The following is a 25,240-nucleotide window of genomic DNA, read 5'->3' on the forward strand; positions in this document are numbered from 1 at the left end:
GCGCGACGGGCACCGACCAATGAGGGCGCGGCGTTACTGCAGAGTCGGGCGGGCCTGACACTGTCCCGCCAATCAGAGGCATCGACCTTGCGTTGCTAGGGGGCGGTGGAAAGAGGGAGGGTGCAGCTCGGCGCGGCCTCAGGTGGGGACCCGCGCGGCGTGGCTGTTGGGGCCGGCGGCAACGGTCGGCAGAGCCGTGCTGATGGGGGGCGTGGGTCCGCCGTGCTGGGGCCGCAGCCGCCCGCCCCGGGGGTGGGTGGACCCGTGTGGAAACGGGGTCTTTGGGCCGGGCGGGCTGTGGAGGAGCCGCCTCGCCTCGGTGGGGGCGGCTGGGGAGGCCTGAGCCTGGCGCGGCGGAGGCGAGAGTGGGCCGTAGCCCGGAGCCGTCTAGTCGGCGGCTCCGTCACCGGGTCCGGGTGTGACGGGAGGCGGGAGGGCCCCGCTGGGCAGGGGCGTGCGCCTGCATGGCCAGCACCCCAGAAGCCTTGTCGGTCGGAGCGTTAGGTCTTCTGCTTGCGAAGGCAAGATGCGTATTTCACAATTATAATAAAGGGAAAATATTATTTATATTAATAAAGTTATTAATTCAGTCGCCTCCGGCTTTATAAATAAAGGCGCAATGGTGAGGAGCAAACTACCTCAGTGCAATGAAACCTTGGTGAAGTACTGTACCCTGGGCCTTAGGGTAAGACCGTAAGACCCACAGTAAACAGTAAGACATTAAGCTTTACCCTTTTGCAATATAAGATGGGGTGAAGATGTGTGTTTTCTGCCAAGTTACTTTTTTCCTACTTGGCAGTGTTCTGTGTCCTTATATAATTTGACTAAAATGTTAAAAGTTAGGAGGTGACAATGCAGTCTGGTTTGTTAATCTTTCAGGGGGGTTGAAGATGTGCAGCTGAGATGACTCTTCAGGAAATGGTGTATCAGGCAGCTAGCCTGTACTCTGATAGAAAAGCAGTTTGGTTTGATGAATGCAATGACAAACCTCCAACTTTCTACACGTATGCCACGGTGGTTGAGCTTGCCATGGAATTAACAGCTTTCCTTCAAAAGCACTGCGGTCAGCAAGGAAAATGTGAAATAGGCCTTTACTGCTATCCAGGGATAAACTTACCGTCTTGGATCTTAGGGTAATGGTTTGATTGCTTGCATTCTGTGTTGGTTTTTTAAGTGTCATCTCTATTAAAGCAAGTTTGCAGTTTGTTTATATTTTTAATAACAACAAAAATGCGGTAGTACCATGGTAATGCAGTCGAGAGGCAATGGAGTCTTGCATTCTATAAGAAAAAAAAGGGCGGTATTATAATCTTTTGAAAAGCCACTGCTAAAGTTTTTTTTAATCTTAAGTTAATTGATCTGAAGTGTGTGTAACTATATCAATTTTTTAAAAAGCGTATGATTAAGTATATTTATAGAAATATAAAAAATTAATGACTAGTATCTTTGCTGTGCATGTTTGAAGATGGAGGTGATCCAGCAGAATAAAATGAGTATGCAAGTTTTTAAAATGTATTCTTGTCTTGCTAGCAAAAAAAGAAGCATTGAAAACAAATGTCATGCTTTAAGATAATTGAGTGTACAATTACAGTTCCATTATAAATATTGTAGGAAAAAGTAATGAGCAGTCCAGCACTAAAGTGTCATTGATTATTTAATGGCTAGGAAATTGAAACATTTATGATCTCAACACTCATGTTAATTCAACAGTTTTAAAAAATCCAACTTCTGCTGATGAATTCTAATATTTGTATCCTTTGTATGTGTATCTTTTATATCCATTGCATTTATGATGTAATATAGAATCCCAGCGTCACAAGCTTGTTTAGCTGATGTATGCAGCAGCAGTTGTGCTGCTTAGGGGGAGGATCTGTGTCAGTATATTCCTATTGTCACACTGCACTGAAAAACCATAATAGTGCAAGAAGGTGTCTTGCAGTCAACTGAAGATTTCACTGAAGTGCGTGAGCAAGCGCTGTAATCATAAACGTTCCAGAAGCGCCGAGGAACTTTCTCACTGGTCAGGAAACACTTCTTGCCCAGTCCGGCAGTGCAGCAGGTTGCCCAGAGATGTTGTGCAGGCACCATCCCTGGAGGTTTTCAAGACCTGACTGGGTAAACTCCTGAACAACCTGGTCCAATGTCACAGCTGGCCCTGCTTGAGCGGGAGGTTGGACCAGGCACCCTGAGGTCTTTTCCAACCTGATTCATCCCGTGTCCCAATGAACTGAGCAGCAACACAGTTTTCTTTCACTGTGTGACTGACTGAGAACTACAGGGGCATTTTGATCCTTACAGCTGTTGTTGCTGTGTAGTTAACTACTATATATGATGCAGGGCAGGCTTAGGTGTTTGCTGATACCAGTGGCTGTTTGAGTGTGCAGAATGCTGTAGTTTCCAAGTCTTTGTTCTGGATCTCATCATTACTGCCCTCATAAATCACTTGCACAAAGAGGAAATACAACTAACTGTACATGCGAACCCAGCCTTACAAGAAATGTGAAGATTTATGGGAACTGTTCAGATTTTAGTTGCCATTTACTCATCTTGGCTTTTTGTGGTGTTAACAAATTCAAGTGCTTTATCAAATGGAGCCACTAGAGGGAGGGATTGGAATGAACAACTAACTGTTGAGGAAGCACTGCAATGTAAAGCATAGTGAGTGGGAGCAGAATGATACTTTGTGTTCCTCTGTTTTTTAGGGGAAAAACTCCAGTACCTGCTCAGATTCTCTTATGCTGGATTCTTTAGGCTAGTGGGAACAGAAAATGTTTACATTGTGCAGACTTCTGGTGGTTTGGTTTTTTTAATATATTTACACCTGTTGTACATGTGTAAATGAAAAGCTTATATTTCTGTTCCTGGTCAATGACAGAAGCTTTTGAAATGTGGTGCTGTTGATGTCAGTGATACCTTTGTCATCACCAACCTGCTTGGCCAGAAATAATGTTGAATGTTTTCATTTAGTGTTAATGTTTTTCCTTGCTGTAAAATACCAAAAGGCAACACTGATTATAATTTTCTTCCTACTTTATTTTAAACGAGATCTTTAAAAGTCATGTTATGACTACATTTTCTGGCTCTAGGAACTGTAGAAGTGTAAAAGAAATGTTAGTGAAATTTAAGAGGATTCTCTTAAGTTAAAAAAAAAGTTTAAAACATTTTTGTCTTGTTAGAATCCTTCACGTTCCCGCTGCCTATTCTCCTATTGATCCAGATGCACCACCAATGTTATCCACCTACTTCATGAAGAAAAGCAATCTTCACTATATTCTTGTTGAGAATGACAAAATAAATGTAAGTGTTCAGGCTTCTACAGGAAGCATTAAAGGGCAATTTAGAATTGTGTAGCTATTCAGATTGTATTCTGTTTAATCAGCGTGGATGGGCCTGTGTTAGTTGTTCATGTCAAGGGGTCGTCTTTTTCATTCAGAAAAGAACATCTTTAAAGTTAGAAGTGCTGCTCCTGCTCTGCAAAAAAATTGCCTGCTTTCCTATTACAGTGTTCCCCAGGCAAGCTTGTTGGGCACTTGCATTGGAAGGCTTTTTCAGGCTTGTTTCCCTATATGTCAAGGTTGAGAGTTGGAGATCTTTGCAATAGTTGAAAATAACTCCTGCATTTAATTCTTTGGTTTCCTTTTGTCCAGCTCCTCCCAGATCTTACACCCTTACTCGTTGCAAAGGGAATAGACAAGATTGGACTATCTAGTTGTAATTCAAAGTTCTTTGTCTTCTGCAGAATTCATTTGTATATTTTCTCTTTTCATTAGTTGCTCAGAGAATTGTTTATTTCTCATTTATAAGGTCTGTATTTACTCATATTTAATATATAAAAATACATGAGCTTAAAACTGACTGATGTGTGTCCTCCAAAAGCAGAGGGATGAAAAATCACAGCTTATTTGTATGGAATGCTGTTTCGTACTTCACTGCATACAGTAGAACCATAACAGTGCGTCCCGAGTTCTGCTGTCTAAATTGTTTATTTTCTTTGACAGAAATTCCGGATGTCCCACGTTGGTTGGTTTTACCAAAGTTCTTCCACAATAGAACATATTGGTTTAACTCTCTTCCAAATGAGCTCGAGCAACGCTGATTTAAATTCACAAGTAGATGAAGTGAAAAGTAAATATGAATCTTTCAAAGCTGTGGGTAACTCGCAGCCAGGATATACCATTTGCCCAGATCAAACTGAAGCAAAAGCATCAGAAGGAGGATACATGGATGTTGGCCAGAAATACTCTTTAGCATACGTTTTGCATACCTCAGGAACTACAGGGATCCCCAAAATAGTCAGAGTGCCTCATAAATGTATAGTGCCAAATATTCAGCATCTTAAGTAAGTGTGTTTTCCAGTTTGCATTTGAAATGCTTTTACGAATTTGACGTTCAGGGACTCTTTTTAATACTTCAGAGGAGTATATGTTGGGTTTTTGCTAACACTGCTCCACTTCTTCCTCCTTCCATGCCTTTTCAGGTTTCTTAGTGTTTGTTTCTGTTGTTTCTAAATAGCATCATATAAAATTTTGTTTCTCTAAATTTTATTTTTAATGTTTAAGTGGTGCTTTACCTGAATTTTTGAGGGGTGTACCTCAAATAATATGCTGTTGCTGTAAGTATTGTGTTCTGGCTTGCAGCTTAAAAGAAATAGATAACAAAGTTAATTATTCATTCACGGTTATATTTAGTATGTTCTGTAGTTTTAAAGTCCTAGTTCCTTTTTAGGCTACCTGGGTTTCTTTGTGTTTCATGTAGCTCTTTCTAAAAAAAATCCATTATGAAAAGTACCACTTTCTTCTCTTTTTTTATTTTATTTTAATTAATGGGCATCCATTAGTTGAAATACACCCTTCAACATACTGTATTGATGTGTAATGTGGGGTTATCTTCCCAAAGAATGTCATTAGTTTAATCAATAGTTTCTGCCTTGATGCAGGAGCTCTTGCTCAAATTGTCTGGCCTGTATATGCCAGTATATTCAGAGTAGCCCTTAAGACCTTAGCTTTGCTAAAGTGCATTTCTTTCATGCTGCTCTTCCAGTTTGGATTTTTTTTTAACAATATGCATCTGATTTGTAATTCCTAGCTTTCTTATTTTAGATCCATATTTGAGATCACACAGGATGATATGCTATTCCTGGCTTCACCTCTAACGTTTGACCCATCTGTGGTTGAATTGTTCATTGCTCTGACAAGTGGAGCCTCTATTCTTATAGTACCAAACACTATTAAAATGATGCCTGTGGAGCTGTCTGCTGCTCTATTTCACCATCACCATGTGACAGTGTTGCAGGTAGGCAACACCTAAGATAAGTGTCTTCCTTCTCACCTTTGCTAATGTGTACTGCTTTTTCGTCACTCGAGACGCTAATGATAGTAGAGCAGGTGTGGACTTCTGTGAAGGCACAGCTCATGCTATCCTTTTTGCTGTAGTGTTAGCTGTCGAGAAAATTACTATTTGATCGAAGCCTCAAACATTTTGTGAGAGCAAACAACAAACTAGAGATAAAACCAACATTCATCTTAAACTGTTAATTCTTAAGAATTAATTAAATTATTCTGTTAATTAAGCAGTTACTGCCAAAGAATCTGGTAATGGAGTTATAGACGTTTTAGCACTTTTTAATGGGCTTGATCTTAGAGCCTTTCCTCATAAACAACTTTCAAGTTTTAATGGTTGTCTTCTGTGCTAAGAATACAACAACTAAACCATGATTGGTTTTTTTACAATAAAGAGAGCAAGAGAATAATTCATTCCACAAAAACAGTTATTGTCTTCAAGCCATCTGTTTTTATGAAGCATCATGTGCCTCTTGTATCTTAGAATAGATCATCTCCTATATGATCTCAATTTTAATATTTTTAAACTTCATTTTTTGAAAATTTACTTGGAAGTTACGAGCATCCAGCATAGCTGAATAAGCGTAGCCCTTGCCTTGACGTGTAATGAGGTATTTCAGAAAAATGAAGTATAGAAACTTAAATTGGGGTGTGGGCGCAAGAGTTGCTAGAAATGGTTTCAGTTGCTAATTTGAGCAAAATTAGTATGGTCTGATTAGTCTATTAATTGTGATAAATCAACCCCTATGCCCTGCTTTGTCATTAATGTAATTCTGAATTTTTTTGCACTCATAGAAATGCTGAGATGGGATTTCCTTTTCTTTTGGAGGAACGGTGATAGTTGAGATAGTAAGGTATAAATTTAAGATTAGTGAGTAGTTCGCTGAAGATTTCACAGTAGGAAAAAATCCATTAGTTACAAATATTTTGTAATTTTATTCTCCACTCTTATTTTTCTTTGTTATGATTGATATAAATCACAATGGTGTAGAGTTTCCTATCACATACAAGTTTCTTGATCATTTTAGCTCACTTGCTTTTAGAAAAAAAAATCAGAGATATTAATCTCTATTAGCAAGATTTTTAAAGTATTTGTTTTAAGACTTTTTAAGATATATTTTTTTTAGCATGTTGAGCGTTAATAGAGAAAGGGGAAAATTGGTGAATTAAGGTATCTGTCTTTCTAAGAAAAGTTTGATTTTGTGATTTTTTGGATCATTGTCTTTATCAGTGAAGGAAGGGCTTCTCAGCTGAATTAATGACAAAAATGTTCTCCTTACACCTTAACTGATGATGAATAATTTTATGATGTTTCTTAAATTATAGCAAGAAAATCCCTTCCCCTCTTGACTTGCTTGAGAATACTTCAAAAATCTGAAAAGTGATTATGAGGAAAGAGAAGAGTAATTTTCCCCCCCCTTCTTCTTCACTATAATTCACAAAAGTTAAAATGATCAGTTGAAAAGTGATGGTCTTCATCTATTGCTAGACAAAAATAACCTTGAAAGAAATAATTCCATTATTTTTCCAGTCCTGTTATTAGAAATAGAGAAGAATGAGAGTGAAGTGTGCCTGTTAAAATTATTTGCTGTTTTTCCCTTCAGTGAAAGAGCTCTACATCACTGATAGTTTTATAGAAGTAGTTGTGTAGTTTGGGATTTTTGTTTGGGTTTGGTTTGTTTTGTTTCTCTTCTTATTCCCCTGCTCATTTTAAAGTGTGGTGTGAAAGCTTTCAGAAAAACTAATCTCTGTAAACTCTTATATTTACACAAATCGGGAACAACCCAGAATCTGGCATCCTAGGAATGTTTAACTTTATGAAAAGGTCTTTATTAAATGTTCTAGATGCAGGTTAATCAGATGTAGAGGGTATATTTTAGCTGTAACATGCTTGAATGAAGGGGAAAAAAAGCTCAAATAGTAACATCAAGAGAATAGCATGTTTGCTGCTGTTTCCAAGTAATTAACATAGGAACTAATGTGCACACACTTTGGGTAATAGCTGAGACACAACAGGAAACTGATAGTGCATCTAAGTGAAGAAGAAAATCTGCAGAAGAACATAGATTGGTGCTGACAGTCCTTATTAAAGGCTTCACATGAGGAGCAAAATCTTGCAGAACACCAGCATGATCTATACTGGTGTCTGATGGTTGATGCCATCTACTCTGTGTTGACGATTAAGTACATTCACAATATAGCTATGCAGTGGATATGATAAAGCAGGAAGAGGTGTACACATATACTGAAAAAATATAACAGATCTTTTTCTTACCTTTTTTTTTTTTTAAATATGTATTATTCAGGCTACACCAACACTTCTCAGAAGGTTTGGAGCTCACATTATTAAATCAACGGTGCTGTCTGCAAATACTTCACTTCGTGTCTTAGCTCTTGGTGGTGAAGCGTTTCCTGTACTGAATCTCTTGAAAAGTTGGAAGCACAAGGAGAACAAAACAAGTGTTTTTAATCTGTATGGTATTACTGAAGTGTCAAGCTGGGCCACTTGCTACAAGATTCCTGAAGAGGTTTTTAGTGCTGATTTTAGGTAGGAAAATTCACTGTTTTCATGATTTGGCATGTGGACAATGAACATCACTAGAAATAGAACCTCGGTCTCCTGTTTCCAGGGCTACTGAATCCTCATGAGTGTTTATGTTGGTAGAAGTTACATTTGGTTTTTATGTAGAAATAGACTCATCCATTCTCTCTTGCTCTAATACAGCCCCCTCAGGTAAAAGTTGTTGATGAGTGATTTTTGAATGACAGAACTGCAGTCTGAAATTCTGTGTACTTGTAGATCTCCTAAGTTTCACATAATGTGTCGTGATGGTCTGTTTTAGTCATCTCTGTATGTAGACCTCCTCCTCATTCAAGCCTGTGATTCCACATGCTGAACCTGGACTAGCCTAGTAGTGTACAGACTCTGAATATGTGTCAGTATTGAATTAGTGTTGCACTTCTGCAGGCAAATGGCTCCTACCCAATTTGCTAGTAACATCAGTTAGTCTCTTGCTCATCATGAGGCTTTTCCAGTGAGATCTTGCATGTTCAAAGAGAAGACACCCAACACAGCTGTCTGACAGTAAAGAAACGGGGCTCTGTAACTCCTAGTCATAGCCTCGGAACAAAGATACACTCATAGGTTAGCTCTATCAAGTTCAAAATGGTACTTCTGAGATTTACTTATTTTAAGAAAAAGTGGTCGCTCAAGATTGCTTTCAAACATAATCAGTAGGTACACGTGTGTTACTCACTGCTACTGTGCTTTTGCCTACAGTTTTTAAAATTCCACAAATATTTAATTTAGTGGAGACTAGGTACTGGGTTTTTTTCTAATATCAGATAATATACTATTCAGCAAATGATCCCACTGATATTACTTGACTAGCATGGATGACAGAAATTTGTCCAAAGTGGCTCACCCAGGGTCTCACAGTAATTTTACTTGGACTTTTAGAAGTGCTTGCTTTTCATCATTTAGCACTCTGCCATTTCCACTGAATTACTGAGGTTTTTTTTTTTCATTGTATTTTATAAAGAGAGTTGCAGGAGTATCAAGGTCATGAAAGGTACTTCCAGTTAGCTCAGTGTTTCATTTGCTCTCTGAAATGGGAAATTATTCCCTGGCATGATAATTATACATGTGACTTGAGTTAGAAGCATCCTATGAAATGGGATGTTTTGGACTAATGATGTGATACATTAACCTGGTACTTAAACCCTTAAAGACTGAAAACAGTGGATGGTCATAAAGTGTTATTAAATTATCATGCAAAACTCATTTTCATTCTAGTTTCTCCAAGTTCAGACATTACCTTCTCCTCAGTGAAACTGTTTCTTCTATTCAAAAGTTTCTGTGCTCCAGAGATAATGTGTTGTTCTTCAGTGCTAACTCAGGTGCAGTTGGAATGATGGAAGTTTTTACAGTCTCCAACTGTTATCGCCCCCTCTTCATCTCAGAGCCTGTTCCCTCTAAGCCTTGTTGCAAAGGGAATTAGGGTTCCTTTGCAGTAAGCAACCCTAATAGAACAAAACCAGGACAGACCATTTTGTCTTCTTTGTTTCTTAGTGTTGGTAGGACAGTTGGAGCACAGTGGGCTTTTATTTTTGCTAGATGAATGATGAAAACTGGCAGAGTTTCTAGAGAACACTAGAAAATTAAAAAAATCAGCACAAAGGTAGCGCGTCAAGTGGTCTGCACCCCTCTGTTTTTTAGATAAATTTGACAAAATTAAATGTCTAATCTCAAGTCTCTTAATAATAATGTCCAAATGAGGTGCCATTTGTGTTTTATTTTTGCTGTTCTATGGTATATGTAGGAATCTTGGGGTTTTATCTGGCAGTGTTACATTCTACTCTTTGGTTTTGTTTTTATGTGGGGACTTCCCCATGGTATGGGGCAGACACACTGAATGTCTAGGATGCTTTTGTGTACCTGTTTGTCAAGTAATTATATTTTGAAGCTGACCAGAGGAAGAAAAATGAGAAGATTCTCACTTGGCAGAAATACATATTTTGCAATATTTGAGTGCTTTTTTGTCAACTTGAGACAAAGAATTTGTTGACTGATCAGAGAAAAGAAGTTTCAACAGCCTAAATAACAGGAGTGGAAGAAGAACTGTTAGGTTAAAGTATGATACTTTGACAGAAATTGAACTGGAACCAATGCCTAACTTCATATATTACCAAAGTTATTTACTTTGATTTTTAAATTTTGCTTTACCGAGTAAAATACATTATTCTCTACTCCCACTCAGAAATGTGCTCAATAAATGAGGTTCTGCAAGTGCTTGAAGAGGCTAGCAAATGAAGGGAAAGCAAGGAGTTGGTCTGCAGCTCAAAAGAGGTCTATAATAGATACCTGTCACTGAAATTAGTTTCTGTTATTTCAGTCTTTTCTGAAAGAGTCAACTGCACTTGCAGCCACAACATCAGTAATAAAATAGAGTAAAAGCTCAAACTAGTTAGGACAGGGAAAGAATGAATTAGAAGGAAGTTCAGTGTGTTTAAACTGGTTGAGCTTGATGGGGGTTTCAACCTGGGGGACTTAAAAACTGACTGAAACTCTCGGGGTACTCTCAGTATTTCAAGGTCCATTCAGGCCTTATTTTCTATCATTCTGTGTTTTTTTGGTATATGCTAATGAAATCCATGCACATTGATGAGGTTTTTAATTCTGAACAAATAGAGATTTTTTTTGAAGAGGAAACATTTGTAGACAGAAGCCCCAAGCATGTACTTTTTCTCTAATACCAATCCTTTAAAAGACTGTGTGCTAACTCATTTCTGGAATAGTTGTTTTTGTTTCAGAAGGGAAAGGTTTTAAATATTTCTCTCTTTAATGTATTTAGAACTGATTTCCCTATACCTTTGGGATCACCGCTCCTTGGAACAAAAGTTGAGGTCAGAGATACCAACGGTTCTGCAGTTCTGGAAGGCGAGGGACAAGTATTTATAGGTTATTTAATATTTCTTACTCTTGTAAGATACTTTCCTTAATTGATTGAGTTTTAATAATATGTTTATTATTTTACTTGGTGTCTGCCTCTGATATACAGATTAATATAACATTTTAAGTTCCCATTGGCCTGAGAACCTTCTGATAGTATTTTAGGTTGTTGGAATGACAAACAGGAAATTACCATCAATATATCTGCAGACTGGCTTTCATTATATTGACTTTTTTTCCTGCTCCTGTTCTCGGCTGAAGTAATTTCTGTGTAGTGACTCAATTAACTGCATCGCCCAACTCGTACATTGCAGAAGTTTAGACATTGATAATAATCTTTTAGTACTTCTTATAATGCTTGTTAGCGTTTAGGAGATTTTGATAAAATACTCTTTATAATTTTAATTTACAGTTAGCCATTTAATATATATGACCATGATCTTTTCTGTGTAGGTGGTGAAGAACGAATCTGTTTTCTAGATGATGAAATAACTGTACCCCTGGATACAATGAGGGAAACAGGGGATTTTGTAAGAGTGCAGAACGCAAAGTTGTTCTTCGTGGGTCGGAAAGACAATCAGATTAAACGTCATGGCAAACGTTTTAATATTGAATGTTTGCAGCAGGTAATATAATATCCAGTGTGTGAAGTATGCCAGTATAAAAAAGCAGGGATAAGGAACACATCATTATAATCAGAAATGGGTATTTACTCATTTTCACGTGACCTTTAGGAGTCTAAAAGAAATTGGGAGGGTGCATTATCAAAAATCTAGTCACATAATTTAGGGAGGAGTTTGGTTCTGAGTTCTTGGAAGTCGTGTTTTATTGAATGTTTTCTTCCAGCAGAATTGAGAACTGTATGAACATCTGAAAAATACTGAGCATTGCACTGCAATGCTTGTATAGTGATTGTTCTACAGGATTGAATGTCAGACTCATGGATTATATCTCATTCGTGACATTTAAGCAAATAATACCTCTATCTCTGAGGTCATTTTTTGTGGAGAAGTACAAACTTAATCTATAAGAGAAGGTGTTTCATAGGATGTTATGTAGGAATGCGAGACAAATACAGATTTTGAATGTGGTGTTCTTTAAATTGTGAGTTTTACTCCTGTTACTCTACTGATGAACTGCATTTCAAAGCAAGACTAATGTTTTTTAATTACAGGCTGCAGAAGATCTTTGTCAGGTAGAAGCTTGTGCAGTGACCTGGTATCAGCAGGAAAAACTTATCCTGTTTGTTGTATCCAAAGGTGATTTACAAGAGAGAGAAACACTTAAAGAACTCCAGAAGCATCTACCAGCTCATGCAGTCCCTGATGAGCTGGTGTTGATTAAAGCTTTGCCTTTAACATCACATGGTAAATGAAACTATTAAGTACTCTTGCCACTTATTTTAATGGTCTCTATTTCTTTTTTTAATTTTATTTTTGTATTGACCAAAATCCAGTACCTGATTCATGCTTTTTAAATATGTAGATTAGATAACTAACTCGTAATAGGAAATCATGACCATGTGTTATGCTTTCTTGATAATGTTTCATTCAAGACTCAGGGTAGTGGTAAAATCAATTTACTATTAACGCTGCACCTTTCTTTTCTCAGTTATTCCTGTTGCAGTCTGTAGCAGAACCCTGACTTCAGCTGGGGAAACATAAGGTCTTGCAGGTGGGATTCTGTGGGAGGCTAGGGTAAATTTTCAGTCTTACTGGGTTCTGTGTAGTTGATTGACTGGGTAAAAAAAAACATAGGTGCAGTTGAGTATAAATAAGGAAGTGTGTACCAGAATAAAGTGACTATTAGGGCAGAGCAAGTTTTGGAAGTATAACTGCTAAAAGAGCAATGAAAAAAATCGTACTTTATTTTCTACAAAGGCAAAGTTGATATATCTGAACTGAACAAGATTTACCAGAACCGTCTAAACTCCAGAAGGCGTGACAGTAAGCTGAGTGGCGCAGAGGAATTGTGGGAAAGATTGCAGTATTTATGGAAGGTAGTATTTTGAGCTGCCTTTTTATCTTTGCAAGTGGATCATTATACATGTGTCAGGAATTAAACAGTTTTAAGAAGTATGACTAATGCAACCAGAACATTCTAGCTGCCTATAGGTTTAAGCAGTAAAGCTCTTTCTGTTCAGTTAATATTTAAATACAGTCGTTCTGCAGTGGCCAAGAGGGAGTCATTTATATTTCTCTATCAGATAAAACTGCAGGCTACGAGGTATAAGCAATTAGCATAGGAAGGACGTAACCTGTCAGTAGCTTTTTGAATGCTGCTTCACATGCCAAGGAAGGTATCCCGAAGGGAAACAGGGAACTGGCACATGGGAACTTTGTACAAAACAGCTACTGTGTTAGTAGAGTTTCTTATTTCTAAATATAATAATGAATTGAAGCGTCTTTTTTTAAATAGATGGCCCAGTTTTGTAATTGTCTGGTAGACTGTTTGTATTGTTTCTAAATTTCCATGCTAAAGGCTTGTTTTTCAAGGTACTGAAACATGATGCCAAACAGCATTACTTTTTTTTTTTTTTTCCCCCCAAAGACAGACTTCCAAGTTTCACCTGAAAGCTGGACTTGCTGTGGCTAGGACTTGAATAAGTGAATGCCATGAAATTAGTAACACAGTTTGCCTGTGCTGATACTTACTGTATTGGTTGCTGTAGAAATGATAACCCAAGGGGATGAGATGTGCCCTAGACCCATTGTGGACAGCAGAAAGCGGCTTCAAAAACCAGAGGATTTGGGCTTCATACCCAGACTTAACAAGCAGGGAGAGCAGTGAGAGCAGCGAGAGGAGAGGTGGTAATTGCTGTTTGTTGTAGTAACAATGCCAAATCCAAAATCCGTCAGGAATTGAAGGGGCTGTAGCTTCAAAAGTAGGTAGATGAGGAGGTTACTTAACTAATTCAGAAGTAAAAGACAGCAGTTTGTATAAGTTTTATTAATAAAATAAAGCACCTAAACCAATTTATCAAAAGGCATCAATGTTTTATCTGGGAAGTTGTCATTAATAAATGGTATTGAGATTGAAAATGGCCAATTAAAAATATAGCACAATTTGCTTTAATTTCTTAGACTGCAGAATTGGAATTGACCAAAACATTTTGTAGTACAGAACTAGCATCTCCCTGTTTCCCTGTTCCTCCCTAACTCTTGATCCATCGCTATCTCTCTTGGCACTAATATGTTTCAGGTGATTTTTTGCAGAGTAGCACGTTCTCTCAGTCTTTGATTTTTTAGTGGGACTTCTGGGTATTCAGGTGGATTTTACCCAACTTGAATTTTTGTGTGTGTGACGTGGTGTAACACCCATGGACTGTTACCTCTTTCCTTCTTTCCTCTAGTCTGTTCTGGGTCTCCCAGGTGATTCCACCGGAATTTCTAAAGATGCAGTATTTCTGTACAGTGGTGGAGACTCCTTAAAGGCTCTACGATTTTGTGATGAAATTGAGGTGCTAGTAGGCAAATCTGTGCCTGGACTCCTTGAAGTTATTCTCAGCCGCTCAATTGAAGAGGTTTATAGACATATTCTTAAGATTCTGTTTCCAGATGAAGACCAATTAATGAATTATGACAATGTTGTGAAAAGAAAATTAAGTGGAAACAGCGGAGAGGACTTCCATGGAAAATATATTAAACTGAAATCTGAAAGAGGTCTTGAGGTTGCTTCAAGGTTAACTTCATTTATTGCGCTAAGCAGAGGAAATAATTTTTTTTCTATGAATTTCACCAAGTCTTATATGCAAACCAATAATACAGTACAGGTAGGAGTGGAACTGCCACAGCAACCATCCTTTCTGCATTTAGTGACTCCAAGCATAATGAAAAGCCACATACAAGGGTATGGAATGGAGAACAGAATTTTAACAGTTACGAACAAGGCAAATAAAATTGACTGTTGCTCTGTACAGCAGATCCATGCAGAATGTAATCATGTAACAATGGCAGAGCTGGCATTATGCATAAGATGGAAGTCAAATACAAGAAAGTGTGTTGATGCATCACCGCTGGTTATAATACCATCTAAAGAAGAGGTTTCTGCATCTGTATACGTTGGCTCTCACTCTCATGTAATGCAGGCGATTGATCTAGATTTGGGAGAAATAAAGTGGGAGAAGAACCTCGGAGATCGCATTGAATCTTCTGCCTGCGTATCGAAGTGTGGCAATTTCATCATTGTCGGTACGTCTTTTGTTTTAGGCCCCATTTAAAATTATTTTTTCTGCTAAATGCAAGATAAATGACAAAGCATCTTATATCTTACCTCTGAATGCCCTCCCTCTACGCTTACCTATAAACTTCCATATTGGCTTCAGAACTAATTTATTGTCAAATAGAAACAGAAGGAAGTAGTAGTTTAAGTTTCGTAATAACCAGTGATGGAGCTCATATAACTTATACACTTGTGGTTTATTATATGCCAGTTTATTAATGAGACTAAGTAAGGCCTTCTTAAGGAATAGTCAATGAGTACATATTCTTTGTAGTGGTTGGTTGAGGTGTGACCTTTAAACTGGTTTTTTTTTAAGTATGGAAAGGTGATACAGTCTTAAAATGTCTTTAAAAATTGAGAGAGGTAGAAATTAGCACATAGAGCCTGATTTTTCACAGAGTTTAATTATCTTGTTTGACTCCTCTTCTTGGAAGTGTAAAGAACGTTTTTGGACAGTTTTTTGGTTTTGTCATATCCATTGTCAATGGAGTTGCCATTATTCATCTATTGCTTACCTTTTCAGCTAATATATATATATCACTGGTTAAGCACAGATGTCCAGGTGGTGATGTTTTTTATGCAAAGCTAATGTTACCATCCTTTTGTTAGTATTTTGATTGCTGTTTACTCTGATCACAAAATTGAATGTTTCATTTAAACTGAAGGCATTTCTAGAACTACAGTTTTTATTAGAAAACATACAGACTTTTTTCTTTCAGCATCTTTATTTTCAGAAAGGAAAACTAGGGAAAGAGGTAATTAAAAAACATTCTTATTCTCCCTTTTCAGCAACTCTCCATGTCTTCTAATATTATTACTGTAAAATTTCGTAGAAAGGCAGTGAAATAAGTATATTCTAAATGTAACCTGGAAAGAACACACACAGCAATCAACTTTGAATGTATGAACTATCAGCAAAGACTTTGAGCTAAAAGAAGAGGAGGAGCTTTGGAAAATGTTTTGAAACTGTACTTCATGAGTCATCTTCTTTCTTTCCAGCAGTGATGCAGATAGCAGCATAAATCACAGCATAAAAACAAATCTTCATTATCCTTTTTTCCCCTGTTGTATTTTATTTCATACAGGTTGTTATGATGGCTTAGTGTATGTGCTTCAAAGCAGTGATGGAGAAATACACTGGACTTTTGCCACAGAAGATATTGTGAAAAGCTCTGGAGTTGTAGATCCTTCCAGTGGACTAGTCTACATAGGATCACATGACCAACATGTGTATGCTTTGGATATTTACGTAAGAATGCTAACTTATGTATACAAGAACAAATATCCAACTTAGACCCTATCTTTAGTACACAGGTGAAGCTCTACTGGTGTTAGTATTCTCAGGAGCCCACATTTACTCTTTTCAAATAGTTAGGCCTGCTTGAAGTGGGGTTAGGATTATGTGGTGGTAAATAGTTCTAGTGGCCTCAGCTGTGGTTCTTATGCTACTAGTCCAGATTGAAAGTTATTAAGTTCCTTAAATTCCTTAGTTATTAAATTCTTTGTGGGTGTTTCCGAATAGGGTGCCCAGCTAGAAATAAAACTGTGGCTTAGTGGTGGAGAGAGAATATTACATTCTAAAAGAGTAGATGAAGGGAGATGGAAAATAAGAGGGGCAGACACCACCTCTTCATTAGCCGAATTTCTTGTATCGATCGGAAGAGAAAGTACCAATGGCATATGTGTTGCTATAATAGCACGTAGATTATATCTTCACTTCTTAACTAGTATTTGCTGAGTAAATGCAGTGTTTGGTAAGCTTTGACATTCAAAGGCCTTTGTAAACATGATGAGTTTTAACTCCAATAGAAGAAATTTTTATCTTTTTTCTTGTGCTTACAGAAAAAGGCATGTATATGGAAGTTACATTGCGAAGGTGGAGCTGTGTTTTCATCTCCTTGTCTAAGTTCTTCTCTGCATCATCTTTATGTTGCTACACTAGGAGGACTACTATTGGCTGCAAATCCAGTATGTACCTTTGCTTACTTGTCTTTGATGCCAATCTCAAATTTAAATGAAACCAAAATGCATTTCTGAAGTTAAGATCACTTTTCTGATGAAAGGAACTAGATGCTTACATGTTACCATAAGATATTTTTCACTTGAGGGCCTTGTTACTCTACACAAGGTTACCATAATAACTGCTGTATTTCAGAAAGCTGTCTGGTGATGAAGAGGACTGAAGTGACTTGCTTAAATTTACATGGTGACTGTAGGCCAAAGTCGGCATCAGTGTCTTCTCATTCCCATATACTACCTTATCAGTTGAAGTAGTGAGTGAGAGCATGTGTGTAGATATTTTTTCCCCTCCCTCCTTTTGACAGTAGGATTAGAAAAAAATATACACAGAACTTACTGAGATCAGAACAGAATAGGGAAAGAAGCCCCATTCCTCTTACTGCTTCCCTCCCCGTAGTCATTTAAAGAGCGGTTCCTCTTAATCTTGGACTGCTCTTCAGTTCTCTGCACTGGGAAAATGGCATTCTTGATAGATGTGGAGCAATTTCATGGTTTTGTGAGGCATTTTTGGCTTATGGCTGGTCCTGCCTGATAAAAATAACACACTTGGAGCAGCTGCTCAGGTTTTTTACTCACAAAACCCAAAGCATCAATCCTACCCATCTTTACCTCCCACCCACTACAAGTTTCCTCAGTAATACCCCACCTAGTGTTATCTAAAACCAGTGTATGGTTTTGCAGCTCTAGTGGGTTGTGGTTAAGAAAAAAACAGATTTTTTTTCCATAATACTGAGTAACAGGTAGTTGAGAAACCCAGCTGTAACTTCAAGTAATTATTTATAAAAATAGGAATGTGCAGGCTATGTTAGGAGCTTATTGTGACAATCATAGGTTGTGGGTTGCAGCATTTCCTGCAGTATTTATAGTTTATGACATAATCAATATGACTTGCTTTCAAGACATCCTCTCCTTCATTGGTCCTCATAATATACTGAGGAGCTGGGAATGGAATAAAAAAATATTCCATGCTGCCATTTACAGGCGACGGGGAATAAGATATGGAAAAGCTTCCTGGGAAAACCACTGTTCTCCTCTCCTCACTGCAATGAGAAGTATGTTTTTGTTGGGTGTGTGGATGGAAGCTTATATTGTCACACTCATTCTGGAGAAAAGGTAAAAGTGGTGGTGTTGGGTTTTTTATGTTCCTCTCAAAACCCTAAATAAGATGCATTATTAATACTGTTTTCTGAGGTTTAATGATTAACGTATACCTTTTTGTGAACCAAATAGAAGTGTCTGTTCATTGTTACAGAGAGGAGAAAGCAGAAAAACTTTTTGCTGAGGGTATTCCGTGAAGTTCATGGCAAAACTGCAAACTCTCAATTTCCTTGATACAGCGACAGAATTTCTAGTTCAGAGCTTACACCCAAAGTAAATGGTCAAGAGTACTATCAGCAAATGAAAAGGCATGGTTTTGTTTTTGGAGTTTCTCAGGCATGTTTAAAGCCATCTCTTCTGTAAGATGGTGGCTATTTAGAAGTAAAGGTTTCTTAGAATGTTTATGCATTTATCAAAAAATACTGATGTCACAGCAGAGATATGCCAAAGCATAATTATGGCAAAATATGTGTCAGCCTTGACACTGAGTTAAATGAGAGTATTTTTTTTTTTTAGTCCCTCAGAGATTAATGTGATTTGTATCTGGTGTTAAAACAACTGACACCGTTTCTGTTTGTTTGCCTGAGATGCAGTGTACATGGCAATTCCTAAGCCTTTTCTGATTATAAAATACATGTTAGCCCATGACTGCTCTCTGTGTGCTTGCAGAGGAGGGATCTGCACATCATTAGCAAAAGCAGAAGAAATCTATATTACAAAAGGAATATTTGCCTTTTTGGCAAAGAATGGCATTTTTTGCAACAGAATTCTCGAAGTTCATTACTAATTGTGATGCAGCAGCACAAGAATATTCTTTTCCCAAGTTGGCCATCTTTACATGGGCCTCACAGAAGGTAGTGACTCTTGCACGTCTGTTTTATGAACCTTTTATCACTTATGCTGTGTGTAATTTGACAACTATTTACCAGCCCTCACTGTAACCTAGTATGGTCTTGAAATAAAATGCTCTCCTGTCAACAACTAGTCTATTAAAAAATTACAGTTGCCGTCAAACTGATAATGTGAACAACCTTTGATAAAGGGTGGTTGTGTTCTTTCTGTAGGTTTGGCAGTTTTCCTCTAATGGACCGGTGTTTTCATCTCCATGCATCTCAAGTTTAACTAAGCAAGAAGTATTTTTTGGCTCCCATGATTGCTTTATCTACTGTTGTAACATGGAGGGTAATTTACTGTGGAAATTTGAAGCCACTTCAAGTGTATATGGAACACCATTTGTTTTCCAAAGTACTGACTTGAAGAACAAAATTCTTTTGGCAGCAGTATCTACAGATGGCAACGTGTGGATCCTGAATGCCAAGAGTGGAACACCAGAAGGAGTAGAGAAGCTTCCAGGAGAGGTTTTCTCTTCCCCCGTAGTATGGGGAACAAAGCTTGTTGTTGGCTGTAGAAATGATTATGTTTATTGCTTAGATTTGTACATACAGGAAAAAAAGAACAGCTAAGATGTTAGGCTCCTTCCTTTTTATTGTTTACATTTGTAAATTAAGAACTCACAGGTGCTCTGCCTGTTTTACTGTAGGCAAGAGATGCTCTTTGCTGACTTCTTGGGTAGCATTTTGCACCATGCAGTATCCAGAGTAGGTAAAGTGATGTTTCTTGGCTTGCTGTACTGATTGAAGGATGGCTGCTCAGCACCCAGCCAGAAGTTTCACTGTCCCTTCCGCATTTCCCAGCTCCAATTCATGAAAGAACATGTTTCAAATGGATTGGATTTGAATGTTGTGCTTTGACCTGTGTAGTAAGAAAATGAAAGTCAGTAGTTTGGCTTCAAACACTTGCAGGATTGGAAGAAACTGTGGTAATGTGCCATACTCTCTGCAGCTTGGAATTACATGCCCATCTCCAGCCTAGCCTGTGCTCTCAGGATCCTTCCTAGCCTGTGACTGACTCTTCCATGCATCGCACCGGTGTTTGTCTAGTATGATGAGGTTTCTATGCTGTGGCAAGGTAACCCAAGTCCTTTTTTGAGTCTTTTAACTTGATTTCTGAAGGCATAGCCTGCATTGCATATACCTGGTAGCGGTGACCTGTTTACCATACTTTGTATAAACTGAATAGTTCATCTTCTGTGAGCCTAGGCCTTCCGTGGCTTCAGTTCAGCCAAGCATATACTTAAACTCTGTTGAAGTCAGTAGGAGTTACGTCTTGTATTCTACAGTGGAGAATATGCTTACATGTGTATATTTATTAAATTTCAGTGACTGGTACAGTATGAGTTCCAAGATGAATTGTGCACTGCTCAAATCAACCATTGTCAAATAATTTTTAAGAGATTTGAATGAATACTCTTTACAGCAGCTTTACAGAGAACTATTAATAAAGGGCTGTGTAAATTGGGGTTTGGTTGTCTTTAACGCCTTAAAAGGAATGATCAGTGGTCTTAGTAATGTGAGTCAAGTATTTGCGGTGACAAAAGTACACTTAACCGAGAGCATCTTTCGGATTATGAGCCTTCTAAAAGAACTATAGTAGAAACTATTATCTCACTCTCTCTGATGAGCCATCTACTTTGAATTCTAACATCTCAAATTAAAAGTAGAAGTCGCGCTGGCTGTGTTGCTTCATCACGTCTGGCTTCTCCATTTTATCGTTAGCAGACATGCACAGCCAAGACACTTGTAGCACTGTAAAAAGTTCTATTTATAAAGCAAACCTGAACTACATGGTTAGCAAAAGGAGACACAGAATACATACATCATTGGTTAGATAATTTTGACTGGGTTATAGTTTAATAAGAATTAAAATGACATTAGTATAATAAACAATTGCACTTTAAAACATTTGAAAAATTAAAAAAGTACACAACAAATACCCCACAATTATACATCTTACAGCTTTTATACATTACTATATGAACATAGAGGTTAATCGTATATAACCTTGTCAGAAGAAATGGTATTTTGTGTGTATAAGTTACAAAAAATTGAGACAATATACTACATAGTGGTTTGTTCGGTTCTCAAAACATTTTTGCTGATTTAAACTGGGTGGTAATGTTTTGGTTCTATTTTTACACATTTCCAACACTATCAGAAATGGTTGCAACAAAGCTAAAGCAAAGTCACACTTCATTGGTATTTAGTGCAAATTTTTGTTAATTTAACATGAAATGTCACTGTTGAACATGTACACTTTAGAAATGTTTCCACCAAGTACTGTACATAATACAGTTTCCATTATTACACTAGATACCTTTATGGTTGAAAAAAAACCTCTGCTTTGAAGCTTTAGGTTAAGACAATCCTTAATGAAAGCTCTATTCTATGTGCTATAAATGTACTGTATTGGAAAATTGCATCCTTATGTCATGCACAATAGCACCTAATTTTGCTATGCTTTTCAGAATACCACTATCTTTAATTCTTTAATCCCGATTTACTTCACCTTCTCTGTATTTCTGCCTGGCTCCTTCTCCCAGGAAATAATCATAAAGCTGGATTTCAGGCAGTTTAGTTCTTGTAATTACAAATACATACTGCAGGCTTATAAACTCAGAAAAAGTGCAAATTTAACTTAAGAAGCACTAATTCATGGTGCTAGCAGAGCAAAAATAATTATGGGCCCAATTCTTCAGATAAGCTCACAGAGATTTGTCTTTGAAGGTGTTTGTTAAGTGGGTGTTTTTGGTTTTTGGTTTGTTGTTTCCCCACCCCACCCCCCAAGCATTTGAGAGCATCATTGCCCCATCTCTGTAGAAACCATTTTAAATACTTATATTAAGGGTAAAAAGTTACTTTAGAGATTCTGGATTTAAATACAAAACTGATGGCTTAAGAGACCCAAGAAACCCATCTTGCTGCTGCACATTTATTCAATCTAACATGTCCATTGTGTTTGTGCTACTGTAACCATGATACAGAACCGCTGTTTTCTGTTTGGTGGGAAATGGTGTATTCAAATAATGGCTTTTACTGACAGGCCCTTTTTGATTCTTGCAACGGGAGGATATGGCAGGTTTCATTCTGTTTTCTGCATAATTTAAAGTGCTGCTACTCATGCTGCATACAGCAGTTTGGCTAATATACTTCCATGAACCATATGTGGTATCGTTCTATAATGATGCAGTGTCTTCTCATGAAAGTGTCTCCCTTTATGATGGTGTAGGCTTAAAGGTTCCTTTCAGCCTTATGGTTATAAGGAGGAGACATTCAGATTTGTTAAAGACTTCCTTGTAAGACAAGCTTGAGTGTGTTACAGGTTTATTTACTAGGGTGACTTTTTAAAATGTAGACCTAGCTATTTCTGTGGGGTGTTGAGGACAGTAAAAATTTTATTACGTTATGGACTTTATCCTTCTTGTAAGAGGGAGGGGGTGAACATTTCTGTTTCAGTTACAAGAAGTAATAAAGTGTTCAATTGCCACAGCAGATACCTGAGATGGGGTGAGTAAACTTCTTTCTGAAGTGTTCTGGCTGCACTGGTCAAAGTACAGGAAGTAATCTGAACTACCTGAAGTTGCACGTGGAGTAAAGTCATGAAGAGTGCAGAGTTAAAACTCTTGAGACTCTCACTGACTTAGCTTTCAGTTCTCAGTTAACTTCAGTTCTGCAAGTCTTATTTCTGTGGGAACTTACTGAGACTAATTCTACAGCTACATGAGCACAGAAATAGTTTTGCTTATTTTAGGCCCAGTTGACTGATTTTAAAGTTGTAATCTGCAATCACTGTCTCCAAGCATCTTGAATATGGCCAAGCCCAAAGAGTGATGCACTTGAATGACTTGAAGAAACACTGACTCCCTGGCTTCTTTCTGAAGACTTTCTGACTTCTGTTTAAACAACTTTTTTTGTTAAGCAAGATGAACTGTTTTCTTCCTTGGAGCGAGGGAACATAGACATAGTGTGTTAATCCTATGATGAAAGAAATTACCTCAGCATTTGGATGGTACAGTCTTTCTACTTATCATTTGCAGGTGGAAAGATCTCTCCCGAAAGACTTCATTGGGGAAGAAGCTTTCAAATAACAGGTAGAACTGGCAGTTCATACAGTTTAACACTTAAAAAAATTTAGGAATAAGACAAGGGAACATGCATCTTGCCTTCATTTTCAACAATGGAATGTTGAAAAATAATTTCTGAGATATCCACTTAAGTGTAGAGATCTAAAATCCCAGAACCGAATACTCACAGAACTTGAGGAGCTTCTGAACTAAAGTTCTGGTCCTTTTTATGATGCTCACTAAAATTTACATCCAGTATCTGAGCATTCTTAAATTTTTGGGAGAGTCTGGCTCTGAAATTTTTGCCAAGACCTCATTTAGCTATTTGTCGAAGCAATGGAGTATATGATTTGAGTAGACTTTACAGTGAGCTAGAGCAAAATGGTAATCAGTTCAGTTTTCAGTCCTTCAGTACATGCATTTTCAGTTTTGTCATGTAAAAAGCTGAATAAATAAAAAGAAAGCAATAGTCAGCAATATGGAGATGTAGTTTTACAGTTTACTTTATGATCTGCGGACAGTCACTCCAGGCTTTTGCTTTCCTCTTGGCTAACGCAAGCCAGGCGGGTTCCGATGACACAGGGTTAGCATCGGGCGTAGAGAATCTCTTGGCCACCTCCTTTGCCAGTGGGGTTGATGGGACAGAATCTGAAATTTCCACTGGTTGTGACGGTGTGGGGAGGGGAAGAGAAAAAAAAACATTAGTTGAACCCTGAACTTGGTTGCAGGATTCTAGAGATGTCGCTTCCTTTCTGTGAAGATGTTCTGATACAACACTTCATATTTATTTCCAACCGTTTTAGTTAAATCTTTTTACTGTGTTTACATATAAGTTAGGAGGAGCCGAGTTTCCTTTTTCAGAGGTGACTTCAAGTAATGTAACTCACAAAAACAGGAACAAAATTTTCAGTCTCTGTGAGATCCAGATAAAACATTTCCAATTTGCCAGTTGTCGTCTTTACATAAACTATTTTAATTACACCTGCAATGTAGCAAACAATGGGGAATAAAGCTGGATTTTTTTTTCTCTCTGGCAGTGCAGCTGCTGAATGCGTATAACCCAGCTGTATTTAGTAGGATTTAGTTTGCCTCTTCAGATCAGAGTTCTTAAATAAGCACAGAGAAGAAAGTAGTTCTGTAGCTTTCTGCCTCAGTTAACCACTCCCATGAGACTACGCTGAAGAAGAAATGAACCAGTTTCTCCAATAGCTGTTTGTCACATTTTCTTTAAAACAGTGTATTTAACACAAACAGCTGCCTCAGCACAAAAATGTGTTGAAAAAGCAACTGATTTCTAACAAGCAACTTTACAGAGCAGAACCGTAGAAGTCAGGTGGGAAGATTGTTTAATTCTGAGACAGTGAATGCCCTTGAAGGCAGCCTGGATAGAAACTAGTCCTGTCTGAAGCCTGTGGAGTAACTCCAGAAGTCTTAGTTACAGAATAACTGCTGACTAATTCCCCTTTACGTGTTTTAGTTTTTATGAGCCAAAAAGCTTTTTTTTGTTAAACGTTCATACTCAGTCTAAGTTACTTCTAGTTGCATTTCATTTTCAGATTTTGAATGTTTTAAAAAGCTTTAAAATTGCATGGATGGCAAAAATTGTTTCTTTTTAATACATCTTTAATCAGGTATTTTTAGCTATAAGTAAATGAACAGTAGTAGCAGCTATCGCTGTAGACAGATGCTTTGAAAAGCTAATTATTTAAAAGGTTATGTTAATTTATGCCATTTTAAAGGTTACACCCTCTTACCAGTTCCTGTTGTACAAAACTCAAGTACAAGTCTGAAATATACCAACTTCTTAAGTTTTTTAAATGTCCTTAGAGGAGGACTCGGCACTTTCATTTTAAACATGTTCTAGAGCCTGGTCTTCTGCCTTAAATGCTCTCGTCATTGTGGGGAACCCAAAGCAGTGTCATCATCCATAATAAAGAAGCCAGTAATCACATGGAAATCCAGTCACCATTTCCTTTAGGGCCCGCACAGGTCTGTGCTTTCATGTTAGGTGATGCAAAATTGGTAATTCCTCCTGAATTTCCTCCTGAAACTCATTCTAGTGCAGGCAGACCCACCAAGGCCCTTTTCTGATCTAATTTGCCATCATCTATTGTGCTAGAGTCTGATTTTTGCTAGAATTGACCACGTACA

The 25,240-nt window shown here is 37.7% G+C and overlaps 2 protein-coding genes across 8 annotated transcripts in view; one reads left to right on the plus strand and one right to left on the minus strand.

Moving 5' to 3' along the window:
• The first annotated feature begins 85 nt into the window (after positions 1-85).
• Positions 86-20,487, plus strand: AASDH (aminoadipate-semialdehyde dehydrogenase). 3 transcript variants are annotated; one of them, XM_075091429.1, is made up of 15 exons: positions 87-142; positions 880-1,133; positions 3,177-3,297; positions 3,999-4,339; positions 5,100-5,292; positions 7,646-7,887; positions 10,694-10,800; positions 11,245-11,417; positions 11,966-12,158; positions 12,672-12,790; positions 14,144-14,981; positions 16,098-16,261; positions 16,855-16,980; positions 18,013-18,144; positions 19,194-20,487. In XM_075091429.1, the coding sequence occupies exons 2-15, from the start codon at positions 904-906 to the stop codon at positions 19,590-19,592; spliced, it is 3,378 nt and encodes a 1,125-aa protein (XP_074947530.1). In that variant the 5' UTR covers positions 87-142; positions 880-903; the 3' UTR covers positions 19,593-20,487. The 3 variants fall into 3 exon arrangements, with proteins under 3 accessions (XP_074947532.1, XP_074947530.1, XP_074947531.1); XM_075091430.1 differs by lacking the exon at positions 87-142 and adding an exon at positions 149-252; XM_075091431.1 differs by lacking the exons at positions 18,013-18,144; positions 19,194-20,487 and adding an exon at positions 17,931-18,002 and having other exon boundaries at positions 86-142.
• A 361-nt stretch (positions 20,488-20,848) lies between these two features.
• CRACD (capping protein inhibiting regulator of actin dynamics) overlaps positions 20,849-25,240 on the minus strand; it is a 147,588-nt gene continuing 143,196 nt past the window's right edge. For all 5 annotated transcript variants that reach the window (XM_075091426.1, XM_075091423.1, XM_075091424.1 and 2 more), the window contains one exon: positions 20,849-23,749. In XM_075091426.1, the coding sequence (XP_074947527.1) occupies positions 23,589-23,749 (161 nt within the window). In that variant the 3' untranslated portion in view covers positions 20,849-23,588. The remainder of the gene's footprint in view (positions 23,750-25,240) is intronic.

This window comes from Phalacrocorax aristotelis, chromosome 4 (assembly GCF_949628215.1).
Source record: "Phalacrocorax aristotelis chromosome 4, bGulAri2.1, whole genome shotgun sequence".
Lineage (NCBI taxonomy): Eukaryota > Metazoa > Chordata > Aves > Suliformes > Phalacrocoracidae > Phalacrocorax > Phalacrocorax aristotelis.

Bases quoted from the DNA above. Each gene is read 5' to 3' on its own strand.
- AASDH (XM_075091429.1), top strand. From the start codon at position 904: ATGACTCTTCAGGAAATGGTGTATCAGGCAGCTAGCCTGTACTCTGAT. The intron at 3,298-3,998 runs GTAAGTGTTCAG...TTTCTTTGACAG, and splicing joins TTGAGAATGACAAAATAAAT to AAATTCCGGATGTCCCACGT. The intron at 16,262-16,854 runs GTAAGAATGCTA...TTGTGCTTACAG, and splicing joins TGTATGCTTTGGATATTTAC to AAAAAGGCATGTATATGGAA.